This window comes from Dicentrarchus labrax, unplaced genomic scaffold (assembly GCF_905237075.1).
Source record: "Dicentrarchus labrax unplaced genomic scaffold, dlabrax2021, whole genome shotgun sequence".
Taxonomy (NCBI): domain Eukaryota; kingdom Metazoa; phylum Chordata; class Actinopteri; family Moronidae; genus Dicentrarchus; species Dicentrarchus labrax.
This window is the reverse complement of record NW_026136704.1, coordinates 795,734-808,651: the sequence shown is the minus strand read 5'-3', so window position 1 is coordinate 808,651 and position 12,918 is coordinate 795,734. Positions and strand designations below refer to the sequence as shown.

The window sequence follows — 12,918 nt, the reverse complement described above, 5'->3', positions numbered from 1 at the left end:
GTATTAGATGATTGTTAGTATGTTATTCTAGGAAGCACACGCAGCTCCAGTGTAACCCTGTACAGCCACCCAGTAAAGTATTCTACCCGATACACCACAGTGATTACAAACTCCACAACCAGTGACATTCATTAAAATACATCAAACCCAAATATAATCATAACAGACGAGGAAAAACAATAGAGAGCAGTACTCTGTGGTTGACCTGTAACCTCAGGTCACAGTTAAGGAGGGATTCATTATTGATTCTCTAATTGATTGATCTGAAGAACTGAGGAGGTAAATCAATTATTTCACATGAAAAGAGCAAAACAAAGAATTATAATTAAAAAGTTTATTTATATCATCTCATGAATCTTCTATGCTCAATATATGCAGTATAAATACGCCGTATTAATACACAGTAGAGAGCTGGGACACAACTTTAATACAAGGCGTTGAACTAATGGTGTCTACTCTCCACAAACTACACTGAGGGACTATTTCTTGAGCAGAAAGTAGTTCCTATGAAAAGAGCACAAATTAAACAGTATTCTCCTCCAAGGTAACAGAGACAAAGAGTCAAACTGAAGGAAACAGCTGAGAAATACCTTCCACAAACAATCAGCCATTAAAAAACAACAACAGACGGTCAAACTACAAACAATATTTATCATCAGCAGAGTTTTGGTTTTAAATATTAAAATTAAATCACGTCTCTGTTTATCCTGGGCGGATGGATACACAGAAATAGTTCCAGGGGGCATTCAGGTGTTATTGAAGGAACACAACCTTCTGTTTCCAGTCCAGATGCAGAATTGTCCTATTTTAAAGTACAACAGAAAATAAATGTCTACATTAAACAAATGTGAAGAACTGTATCAGACTGCAACGTATCCAGTTGCTCCATATTAAAATGTCCTTGAAGCGTATCGTAGCACAGTAATGTATCTGGGTATTGGATCGTCCTGAAAGGTACAGAATCGCACCCCAATAAGCTAGGCTGTACTGTACTGAACACACAGAACATCACATTTCCAGTCTTTATGCTGAGCTATGCTAACCACTGTAGTGAACATCAGAGAGAATCAGAGGATCCGAGGAAACATTTAGGTGTTATTGAAGCTCTCAGTCCACGGGAACACGGTCTTCTGTTTCCTGCGTTTGCTGCTGGACTCAAAGCTCCGGAAGTCGTCTCCACAGCAGTGTTTCTTGAGCTGCCGGGAGTCGGAGAATCCGCGGCCGCAACGCTCGCAGGCGTACAGCTTCACTCCTGTGTGGATCTGCATGTGAGACTTGAGCTGGTTTGACTGGCGGAACTTCCTGCTGCACACGGTGCACTCGTAGGGCTTCTCCCCGGTGTGGACCAGCAGGTGGCGGTGGAAGTTTTGCGGAGTCCGGAACTCCTTCCCGCACTGTTCGCACTTGTGCGGTTTGACTCCGGTGTGCAGGAGCTCGTGCTGCTTCAGCTGCGACATGAGCAGGAAGCCCTTCTGGCAGACAGTGCAGACGTAGGGCCTGTCCCCGCTGTGCTGCCTCAGGTGGTACAGGTACAGGTGTCGCAGGTGGAAGGACTTCCCGCAGGTGTCGCAGGTGAACTCTTTGTTTTCGGCGTGGCTCTTCTCGTGTGTACGCAGTGTGCTGTTGCTGCTGAAGCTCTTGAGACAGATCTTACAGCTGAAGGCCTTAACCCCGGTTGGCCTGCGTCTGCCTGGCACGCCTCTGACCCTATCCTGGTTGTGGTGGACCAGCTGCTGGTGTTTCTGCAGCTGACAGTTGTAGAAAAATGTCTTCCCGCACAGGTCGCACATGAATGGCTTCTCAACACCATGAACCAGCATGTGGGTCTTCAAAGCCCAGGTTCCTGTGAACCCCTCTCCACACTGATCACACCTGAGACAAGAACAGAGAGCATGTTGAACTGGAGACGCACCAGTAAGCACTGTGCGAACTATTCCATGGATTTATTTTTTAAACTGAAGGTAATGATATTGTGCAGCCATGCTTCAATAGTGATGGCAAGAATAGCAGCATCTTTATTAAAGTGAATTACTGATGAACCACCCTCATGCACAAATCATACATCAGTAGTAGTATAATACTTTTTTTTCTGCTATCGATCTTCATCAAGTAACTTAATCATTTCTACATCGAAGCCATCAACCTGACTGTTAGACCCCATCCCAACTAGGCTGCTTAAAGAAGTCTTACCCTTAATTGGCACTTCTTTACTGGATATGATTAATCTTTCTTTATTGTCAGGATATGTACCACAGTCCTTTAAAGTAGCTGTAATTAAACCCCTTCTTAAAAAGCCCACTCTTGACCCAGGGGTTTTAGCCAACTATTGACCGATTTCTTTTTTATTTTTATTTTTATTTTTTAAACACACAGGTTATTTTTATTTTTTTTTTTTTTTGGGGGGGGCCTTTATTGCCTTTAACTGATAGAGACAGCCGAAGGTAGACAGGAAAGGGTTGCAGAGAGAGGGGATGACACGCAGTAAAGGGCCGCAGGTCGGAGTAGTCGCCAAACAGTTGTGTGACTTTCTACATAACAATAGCTTATTTGAGGATTTTCAGTCAGGATTTAGAGTTCATCACAGCACAGCGACAGCACTGGTTAAAGTTAATAATGAGCTTTTGATTGCTTCCGACAATGGACTTGTCTCTGTACTTGTATTATTAGATCTTAGTGCTGCATTTGACGCCATTGGCCATAATATTCTTTTACAGAGACTTGAGCATCAAATTAGCAATAAAGGAACCGCACTAAGCTGGTTTAGGTCATACTTATCAGATTGTTCTCAGTTTGTACATGTTAACGATGAATCTTCCATAAATACTACAGTTAGTCATGGAGTTCCACAAGGTTCTGTACTTGGACCAATTCTATTCACCTTATATATGCTTCCCTTAGGCAACATTATTAGGAATCACTCCATTAACTTTCATTGCTATGCAGATGATACCCAGTTATATCTATCACTCAAGCCCGATGAAATTAATCAGTTATCTAAATTACAAACATGTCTTAAGGACATAAAAACCTGGATGAGCTGCAATTTTCTGATGTTAAACTCAGAAAAAACTTTCTTGTACTTGGCCACAAAAACCTCAGAGACTCACTGTCTAAAGATATAGTTACTCTATATGGTATTACCTTGGCCTCTAGCATGTCATTTAATTCCCACATAAAGCAGACCTCTAAGACTGCCTTTTTTAATTTACATAACGTTACAAAAATTAGACACATCCTGTCACAGACAGATGCAGAAAAACTAATCCATGCATTTGTTACTTCTAGGCTGGATTACTGCAACTCCTCATTATCAGGCTGCCCCAGTAAGTCCACTAAGACGCTCCAATTAATTCAGAACACTGCAGCACGAGTACTGACAGGAACTAGGAAAAGAGATCCTGTACGTTATTATTTATTGAGGTGATGATATATCCTGTTCCTTGTGTTGTGTATGCAGTATCTGTACCTGAAGGGTTTCTCTCCATTGTGGAGGCGGAGGTGTCTCTGGAAGTTATACTTGAGGCCAAAGCTCAGTCCACACGTCTGGCACATAAAGGGTTTCTCTCCGGAGTGGACCACGCGGTGCTGCAGCAGTCCCATCTTACACTTGAAGGCCTTGTCGCAGTCACAGCACTTGTACGGCCGCTCCTCAGAGTGCGATCTTCTGTGGACACGCAGGTTGCTGGCGGTGGAGAAGCTTTTCCCGCAGGTTGGGCAGGGGTACGGCCGGGCGCCGGTGTGGACGGTCTGGTGCTCACGGAGGCTCTTCTTCCTGGAGAAGCCTTTCCCGCAGACGTCGCACATGAAGGGTTTGACCTGAGAGTGTGACACCTCGTGGTAGCGGAGCGCGCCAGCGGAGGTAAAGGTGCGGTCGCAGATTTGGCACTTGAGCGGTGTTTTCTCTAGCCGGTGAGACGCCTGGTGGACTCGGAGCTGCCGCAGCAGTCTGAACTTTTTGTCACACTGATCGCAGCACAGCAGCTTGTCAGGGTCGTTCTCCTGTGCCTCCCTCAGCTGGTGGGTCAGCAGGTGCTTTTGTAGAGTCTTGGCCTTGTAGAAACCTTTATCGCAGGAGGTGCAGGGGAACGGTTTGAGGTGACAGGAGACATGTTTCCTCAGCTGGTGTTTCTGATGGAAACCTTTGTTACACAGCTCACAGAAGAACCTCTTGTCCTTGTACAGCTCCCTCCTCCTCTTCCTCTCCAGCTCCTTCTGTTCCTCTTCATTCAGACCTGCACAGGAAACAGGATTACAGAGAGTCAACAACTAATCATTCACTTACAGTAAATACAGACAAAACTGTCAGCTTCAGCAATCTGTTGAACGACGGTTAGGGTAACAAACTTGCTCCTTTCAAGGGTACTTACCGGATTACATTGGTACTGCAGAGTACCAATATTTTGGTACCTGAGAGAATATGTTAGAGTATAGATAGAGAGACAGACAGACAGACAGACAGACAAAGAGAGAGCCTGCAGTTTAGCTAACGTTAGCTGAAGATAACTTAATCGACATGTTCAGGTAATTAACTAGCTAGTTGGAGAAGTTGTTGTTGATGATAATGGAAAGTTTTTCACTTTGGGTTGATGTTACCATAAAGTTTTACTAGCGTTAGCCACAGACTCTCGTCAGGTTATTATGATATAGTTAAAGTTAGTAACAGGTTATTAAGAGATTACTATAATATAGTAATAGTTATTAAGAGGTTATTATGATATAATAATAGTTATTAAGAGGTTATTATGATATAATAGGCTATTATGAGTTTATTATGATATAATAATAGTTCTGAACATAATAGTGAATAACATACTCTTTACAGGGAATTATTACAGTTTACAGCAGTAATGAGAGAAGTTTGGACTTATTTTCTACAACTAAAGTTTTGTTATTAAGAGTAAAGTAGAGAAAAAAGGTACTGTTGGCTGCTGGTACCGATTTAAATGTGAATCAACCCTAACTTACCTGCTCTATACCTCCTCAGCTACACTCTAATAGTATTGAGTCTTATGGAGAAGTTGATTAATGAGCTCAGTAAACGGTTTCCTGATGAGTTTCTGGTCTCAGTCTCTAGTTTCAGTCTTCTTCCATACAGCATGATGTTCATTTAGTAACTGATGGTCCCATTTAGAGTAAAATAGACCATAAAGCAGGGTATGGGGCGGGGCTACTTTGGTTGTTGGTTCAATCCCCGGCTCCTGGTGCCACATGTCGAAGTATCCTTGAGCAAGATACTGAACCCCAAATTGCTCCTGATGCCGTGCATCGGTGTATGAAAGTGTTAGTTTCTGTTAGATGGGCTTTGCCATCGCTGTGTGAATGTGTGTGAAAGGGTGAATGTGGCACGTAGTGTAAAAGCACTTTGAGTGGTCGGAAGACTAGAAAGGCGCTATACAAATACAGGTCCATTTACCATTTACTTCTGGTTCCAAATACCAACTTGGGGACAGCCGTGATGCCAGACTGGAGGCTTCAAACTGGTAAGGCACAAACCAATGGGTGTATTGATTAAAGTTTATGGTACCAACAGGAAGTGATGAGGAGTTCAAGTTATTTAATGTAAGAATAGTCTTTAAAGTTATTTATGTAAGAATAGTCTTTAAAGTTAATGTAAGAATAGACTTTAAGGTTATTTAATGTAAGAATAGTCTTTAAAGTTAATGTAAGAATAGTCTTTAAAGTTATTTATACTTGTAGTTTGAGACTCTCAGACAGGAAACTCCTGCAGTCTGACTGCATTCATGAACTCAATTCGTCTCTACCGTCTCTCACTCAGCTGCAGTTTCCAGGACTTTTCCAGGACTTTTCCAGGAGCTTTTATTGACAATACAGGACATCCCTCGCTCACAAACTGTGGTCATCAATTATGAGACGCTTACTTTCGTGGCGAGCTTGGCTTCTCACAACAGCAGATTTTTCCTTTTTACCAAATAGACCTTTTTCACAGCATCCATGTTGACATGAAATAGTAGGGTAAACACAGCAAATGATACCAATGAGGGCTTCATTCAGATCAAATACTTAGTGGCAGTCTTTCCATTGAGCCTCTGTTTGACCTCAAGGAACGTAACCTTAATTGCTAACACCAGTGTTTACCCTACTATTTCATGTAAAGATGGCTGCCGGGAAAAAGGTCTACTGACTAAAGTTTCCTAACAGTAACATTTATTTGGCCACAGCACAGGATTAAATACGGCTAACATTTCCAGGACAACACAGATTATTTCCACGATATTTGGTCTTTTACTGGTTTTCCAGGACCTGTGGGAACTCTGTGTTTGTTTACATGGCGGTACAGAGAGCACCAGTTAGGACACAGTCTGCTGAATCTGTTTCATACAACAGTTAATCAATGTTTGTCCAATCATTATTGATTTACAGCCTGTTACTTGTCTCACCTGTTTGACTGTCTGTCTGCTCCTCAGCTTTCCGTTCAACCTCCTCCGCTTCCTGGAAAACACGTAGAGATTCCACTGATTATTGATTATTATGTCATCAGATATTAATAATTTACTTTAATTCAACATTATTATTCCTCGTCCAGCCACAATAACTGGAAAACACACTCACACTTTAATGATCAATCAATGTAATCAATCAAATGATTGATCTTAGTTATACAATTAGTTGATTGACAGAAAACTCATCAACAGTTACTCTGATAACTGATCAATTGTTTTGTATGTTGGACATTTTATAGACCCAACGATCACTAAAAACAATAATCATCAGATTAATCAATAATGATCCTAATGTTGCACTTCCTGTTTTATTCTGTAAAACAAAAGTCAACAACTTTCACAATAAAAGAGACACATTCTGCCCTCTGAGCCAATGGAAGGCTTTTAATGTGAAACATCTGCAGGAAGTGTTGAGTTTTATAAAGTAAAAGCATCTAGAGGGAGTGCTGAGTGAAATGTCATCAAATATAATACAAAATATAAAATAAAATCACAACTGATGCAGCTGTTTAACTTCACAACAATGTCACACTGTAAATATGATATGTACAATATACAATCTATAATCTATAATGTAATGTATTATATATAAGATATACGTATTATACACTGTACTGTACATTCAGCATATTCAACACTTACAAAACCAAGCGCTGGTTCTTCTTCAGGTGTGGGCGTGTCTTCACTGGCTGCGAGCTCACCGGTTAGCTGATCATTAGCGACAGGAAGTGAAGTCATGTTTGTGGAGATCTGGTTCATTTCTAACACCACCTCAGTCTGAAGGTCGGTCGGACTCCTAGCAGCAGCGTTAGCGTAAGTGGTGGTTTGATCTGGTTTCTGTGGCGGTTCCCGGGAGGCGGAGTCAGTCTGGCCTGTGATTGGTCCTGGGACGGGCTGGCTGATGATGACCAGAGGGACCTGAGGACTGCTGCTGGCTCTGTGTCTGGATTTGGTGGAGTTGAGGATGGCCATGGCGAGGGCGGCAGGGTTGGCAGCTGGTTGGTTGATGTCCAGTGAGAGGGCGGGTCCATCTGGAGGAGACAGGAAGTAAGGTGCGTGGCTGTGCTTTTTACCAGGACTCTGACTCTGGGGATGAAGACCCGGCGGGTTCAGGCAGTGACAGGAGAGGAAGAGGAGGAAGAGCAGCCAGTTTGTAGCCAGTTAATTAGTCAGTAACTGTTAACGTTATCAACCATCCATCGTATCGATCAGTCTGATTAGTTTCAGAGAAGTTGGAAGTTACTGAACAACCGGACTGTGAGATGTTACACTGTGTTGGAATTAATGAATTAATTCAGCTCTTCACTCATTTATTTAAGTATCCGGCCATTTTGTTCATATTCTCTCACTCATTATATTTCTATAGTGGCTCCTTCTTATTGTCTTTTATTTTTATTTAGATTTTTATAGCTTGATTGTAATTCTTATGCACACTCTTCCTCCTCTTCCTCCTCCTCGCTGCTTGTTCTGACACATTCAGAATCAATACTGCAGCTTCTGTTAATGTTTAACAGGTCAAACTGTTCACATATACACATTATAATCAATACAGTGATATCAGAAACTAATATACACATTATAATCAATACATTATAATCAATACAGTGATATCAGAAACTAATAAACACATTATAATCAATACAGTGATATTAGAAACTAATATACACATTATAATCAATACATTATAATCAATACAGTGATATCAGAAACTAATAAACACATTATAATCAATACAGTGATATCAGAAACTAATAAACACATTATAATCAATACAGTGATATTAGAAACTAATATACACATTATAATCAATACATTATAATCAATACAGTGATATCAGAAACTAATAAACACATTATAATCAATACAGTGATATCAGAAACGTTAATTATAATAAAGAGGATAATGTTATTATTACTTCCTGTGTCTGTAGGTTTCATGATGCGTTCAGGGTCTCTGGGACTGACCTGATGGTTTGATCTTATAAACCGTCTTCTCAGCTCCGCGGTTTCTGACGACCTTTGACCTCAGTTCAGACTCCAGGTGTCCCACTCTGTCCCTCAGAGTTTGGTTCTCTCTCATTAAACTCTCGTACAGCTCTCTGAAGATTCTGCAGATCTGACGCACCGCCTCCCTGCTCATCACATCAAGGACGGCCGTCAGCTGAGCCTGCTCACCAAACACACACATATATATATATATATATAGATACATACACACTGCTATTATATGATATATACTGTGTTGGGCTCTACGACGTAGGGTGTTAGAGTGGTCTAACTGTATTGGTTTAATCATTTAATGGTTATCAAAAATTATAATTATCAAAAGATAATAGAAGATGACTTTAGTTAATATTTATGTTCCTCGGGGTACCACCCTTACATAAGTGAACGATAACCAATAATTGATTGATCAGTCTCATAAAAATTACTCTAAACTATTAATTCAGAAGTCAGATCAATAATTAATATTAATTAATAATAGCTAGAGTGGGAGCTTTGGAGTTACATAGAAGAGGTTGGTATCACTCACTCTTGAACAAAATGAAATAGGCCAGCATATGTAAACACAAACATTTATTAACCAGATATAATAAAAGCCAACCGAGGAAAAATACACTATATACAATCGGACTTAAAATAACTAAGGAGTGTGTGTGTGTGTGTGTGTGTGTGTGTTTATGGGGGTCATAAAAGGCTAATGTCCTGTGTCCTCTCTATGTGGCCGTGCACACATAGTTGAAAGTTTTTTTGAAATCTGGATAAATACCTCGCGTTCAGACGGATACGGCGTTTTCAGTGTGTGAAAACGGTATTTTTTGTAAACGTGTCCCAGAGTGGGAAAATCCGAAAACGACAGATGGCCCAGAGTCTTCTGGACGATGAAAACAGATTTTTTTCCGAAACGATGACGTATTAGCCCCGCCTCTCTAGCCTTTAACCTCAGCCGCTGCTGTTAGACGCATCATAACAACAACAACAATGGCGGACTACTACTACTTATTTGTAAACAGTATATGCTCCGTGGCTTCTCTTCCGGTTTTAGTGTATTGGTGTGGCGGCGTCCCAGCGCCACATACAGGCCTGGCATTATGTACTACAGCGTTTTGGGTCGGTTTCAGTGAATCCGTGTGGACGCAGATATTTCTGTTTACAGAGTTTTTTTCAAAACGACATCGTATTGGGTGAGGCCGCGTATATCTCTCAGTCTCACCAGCAGGTGTTTCACGCACTGAAACATCTGGTCGGAGGACACAGGACATAAGCCTTTTATGACCCCCATAAACACACACACACACACACACACACACACACACACACACACACACACACACACACACACACACACACTCCTTAGTTATTTTAAGTCCAATTGTATATTGTGTATTTTTCCTCGGTTTGCTTTTATTATATCTGGTTAATAAATGTTTGTGTTTACATATGCTTGCCTATTTAATTTCGTACAAGAGTGAGTGATACCTAACCCGACAACAGTTATTATATATTATATACTGTTATAATATATATATATATATATATATATATATATATATACACACTGCTATTATACTGTTATATATATAATATACTGTTATATGTATATATATGATATATACTGTTATAATATATAATATATACTCCATCCACCACATCACCCCCGTTCTACAGCAACTCCACTGGCTCCCAGTCAAGCCCTGCATAGACTTCAAAGTCCTCCCGTTTAAGGCCATCCACAACCTTTCCCCTCATTATCTGTCCGAACTCCGAGTTCAGTGGAGCTACAATAATCAATAATCAATAATATACTATATAATTAATAATAATTGCGATACTGAGTGCTGCTGTCTGTTCAATGGAGCTACAATAATAAATAATCAATAATAATAATATATAATTAATATTAATTGAGATACTGAGTGCTGCTGTCTGTTCATTGGAGCTACAATAATCAATAATCAATAATAATAATATATAATTAATAATAATAATAATTGCGATACTGAGTGCTGCTGTCTGGTCAGTGGAGCAACAATAATCAATAATAATAATAATGTATAATTAATAATAATTGAGATACGGAGTGCTGCTGTATATATTATATATAGTTATTCTAGATGGCATTAACCTGGCCTCTAGCACCACTGTCAGGAATCTTGGAGTTTTCTTTGATCAGGATTTGTCATTTAACTCCCACATAAAGCAGACCTCTAGGACTGCCTTCTTTCATTTACGTAATATTACAAAAATTAGACACATACTATCACAGACAGATGCAGAAAAACTAATCCATGCATTTGTTACTTCAAGGCTGGATTACTGCAACTCTTTATTATCAGGTTGCCCCAATAAGTCCATTAAAACGCTCCAATTAATTCAGAACGCTGCAGCACGAGTACTGACAGGAACTAGAAAAAGAGATTACATCTCTCCTGTACTAGCTTCTCTGCATTGGCTCCCTGTAAAATGTAGAATTGAATTTAAAATCCTCCTCCTCACCTATAAAGCTCTTCATGGTCAGGCCCCTTCATATCTTAAAGGGCTCATAGTACCCTATTACCCCACTAGAACACTACGTTCTCTGAATGCTGGGCTACTTGTGGTTCCTATAGTCTCTAAAAGTAGAACAGGAGCCAGAGCCTTCAGTTACCAAGCTCCTCTCCTGTGGAACCAGCTTCCAGTTGTGGTTCGGGAGGCAGACACCCTCACCACATTCAAGAGTAGGCTTAAGACATTCCTCTTTGATAAAGCTTATAGTTAGGGCTGGATCAGGTGAGTCCTGAACCATCCCTTAGTTATGCTGCTATAGGCCTAGACTATCGGGGGATTTCCCATGGTGCACTGAGCTCCTCTCTTCCTCTCTCTTTCTGCACTCATTCATGTTCCTTTAATGCATGTTACTAACTTCACTTCTTCCCCGGAGTTCTTGTGCTTTCTCGTCTCGCAGGTTCTTATCGATCCTGGTGGAGCCTCCTGCCATGGTCCTGCTAGATTGCCATTACCAATACTGTTGTTGCTGTGCACCTGTCTGTCTGTCTGTCTGTCTGTCTCTCGCTCTCTCTCTCTCTCTCTCTCTCTCTCTCTCTCACCCCAACTGGTCGAGACAGACGACCACCCACCTAGAGCCGGAGGATCTGTCCTAGGTTTCTGCCTTTTAACAGGCAGTTTTTCCTTGCCCTTGTCTCCAAGGTCTTGCTCATGGTGGTACTGTTGGGTCTCTGTAATTAATGTTAAGGAGTTCGGTCTAGACCTGCTCTATTTGAAAAGTGTCCTGAGATAACTTCTGTTATGAATTGGCGCTATACAAATAAAATTGAATTGAATTGAATTGCTGTCTGTTCAGTGGAGCTACAATAATCAATAATCAACAGTCAATAATATAGTATATATTATTAATTAATAATATTAACTGAAATACTGACAATAATCAATAGTCAATAATAAAATAATATTTAATTAAAACTAATATTAAGTGCTGCTGTCTGTTCAGTGGCCGCAGCTAAACACAATGTGTGAGCAGTAGTTAATCGATATGTTAATGATTAAATATTGATAATATCTCCAGCTTTAATTCATTTAATTTATAATTAATATTTCACGTCGTGTTTCTGTGAGTTTGTCTCGCGTTATTTCCGCTCTCAGACAACCGAGGAAGTGAGGGCCGATTGTCCTCCTGTGGTCTTTAATCTCTGGACACCAATAATAATGACTAGTGAACACAGTGTCCTCACCCTCCTGTGCTCGCTGTGCTCGCTGTCCTCGCCATCCTGTGGCAGTCTCTGGTGGAGGACAGACACCGCGGACTCCACCGCCGCCTCCATGATCAGCTCCATCTGCCCGCGGAAAGTTTCTACCGACTCCATCACGGCCCGAGAGCCCGCCGGAGCCCTCTCACACAGATCAATAGATCAATAGATCAATAGATCAATAGATCAGTGGTCCCGGTTCAGTGTGACTGGAACAGAAAGAGTGAAACTCTAACAGTTAGGATGGTTATCTGCTGTCTTTGTACACAACATGGCGGCCTGTTTACATCCGGTTCACTCGTCTTCTTCTTCTTATTCTTTGGAGCGCCACCTCTTGTATTACATTATACCGCCCCTACCGGACACATCCTGTAGTACACCTACAGCTTTACATTATACCGCCCCTACCGGACAGAAGCAGGTAGACAGGATCCACAGACAGACACAGAGAGAGAGAGAGAGAGAGAGAGAGAGAGAGAGAGAGAGAGAGAGAGAGACAGAGAGACAGACAGAAAGAGAGAGACAGAGGAACTAACTACAGAGGAATATGTGTCTCCAGTAACCTGGGAAAAATATTCTGCAACATCATTAATAAACGACTTGTCAACTTTCTTGATGACACAATATTCTGTATAAATGCCAGATTGGTTTCTTGCCAAATTGCCGCACAACGGACCATATATTTACCCTCCAGACTTTAATTGATCAAGAATT

The 12,918-nt window shown here is 40.9% G+C and overlaps 1 protein-coding gene across 2 annotated transcripts; it reads right to left on the bottom strand.

Moving 5' to 3' along the window:
- Positions 1–319: 319 nt before the first annotated feature.
- Positions 320–12,492, bottom strand: LOC127362769 (zinc finger protein 431). 2 transcript variants are annotated; one of them, XM_051398930.1, is made up of 6 exons: positions 12,190–12,492; positions 8,426–8,627; positions 7,104–7,492; positions 6,399–6,450; positions 3,467–4,232; positions 320–1,872 (listed from the first exon to the last, which is right to left on the bottom strand). In XM_051398930.1, the coding sequence occupies exons 1-6, from the start codon at positions 12,319–12,321 to the stop codon at positions 1,089–1,091; spliced, it is 2,325 nt and encodes a 774-aa protein (XP_051254890.1). In that variant the 5' UTR covers positions 12,322–12,492; the 3' UTR covers positions 320–1,088. The 2 variants fall into 2 exon arrangements, with proteins under 2 accessions (XP_051254890.1, XP_051254891.1); XM_051398931.1 differs by lacking the exon at positions 12,190–12,492 and having other exon boundaries at positions 8,377–8,520.
- Between the last annotated feature and the right edge of the window lie 426 nt (positions 12,493–12,918).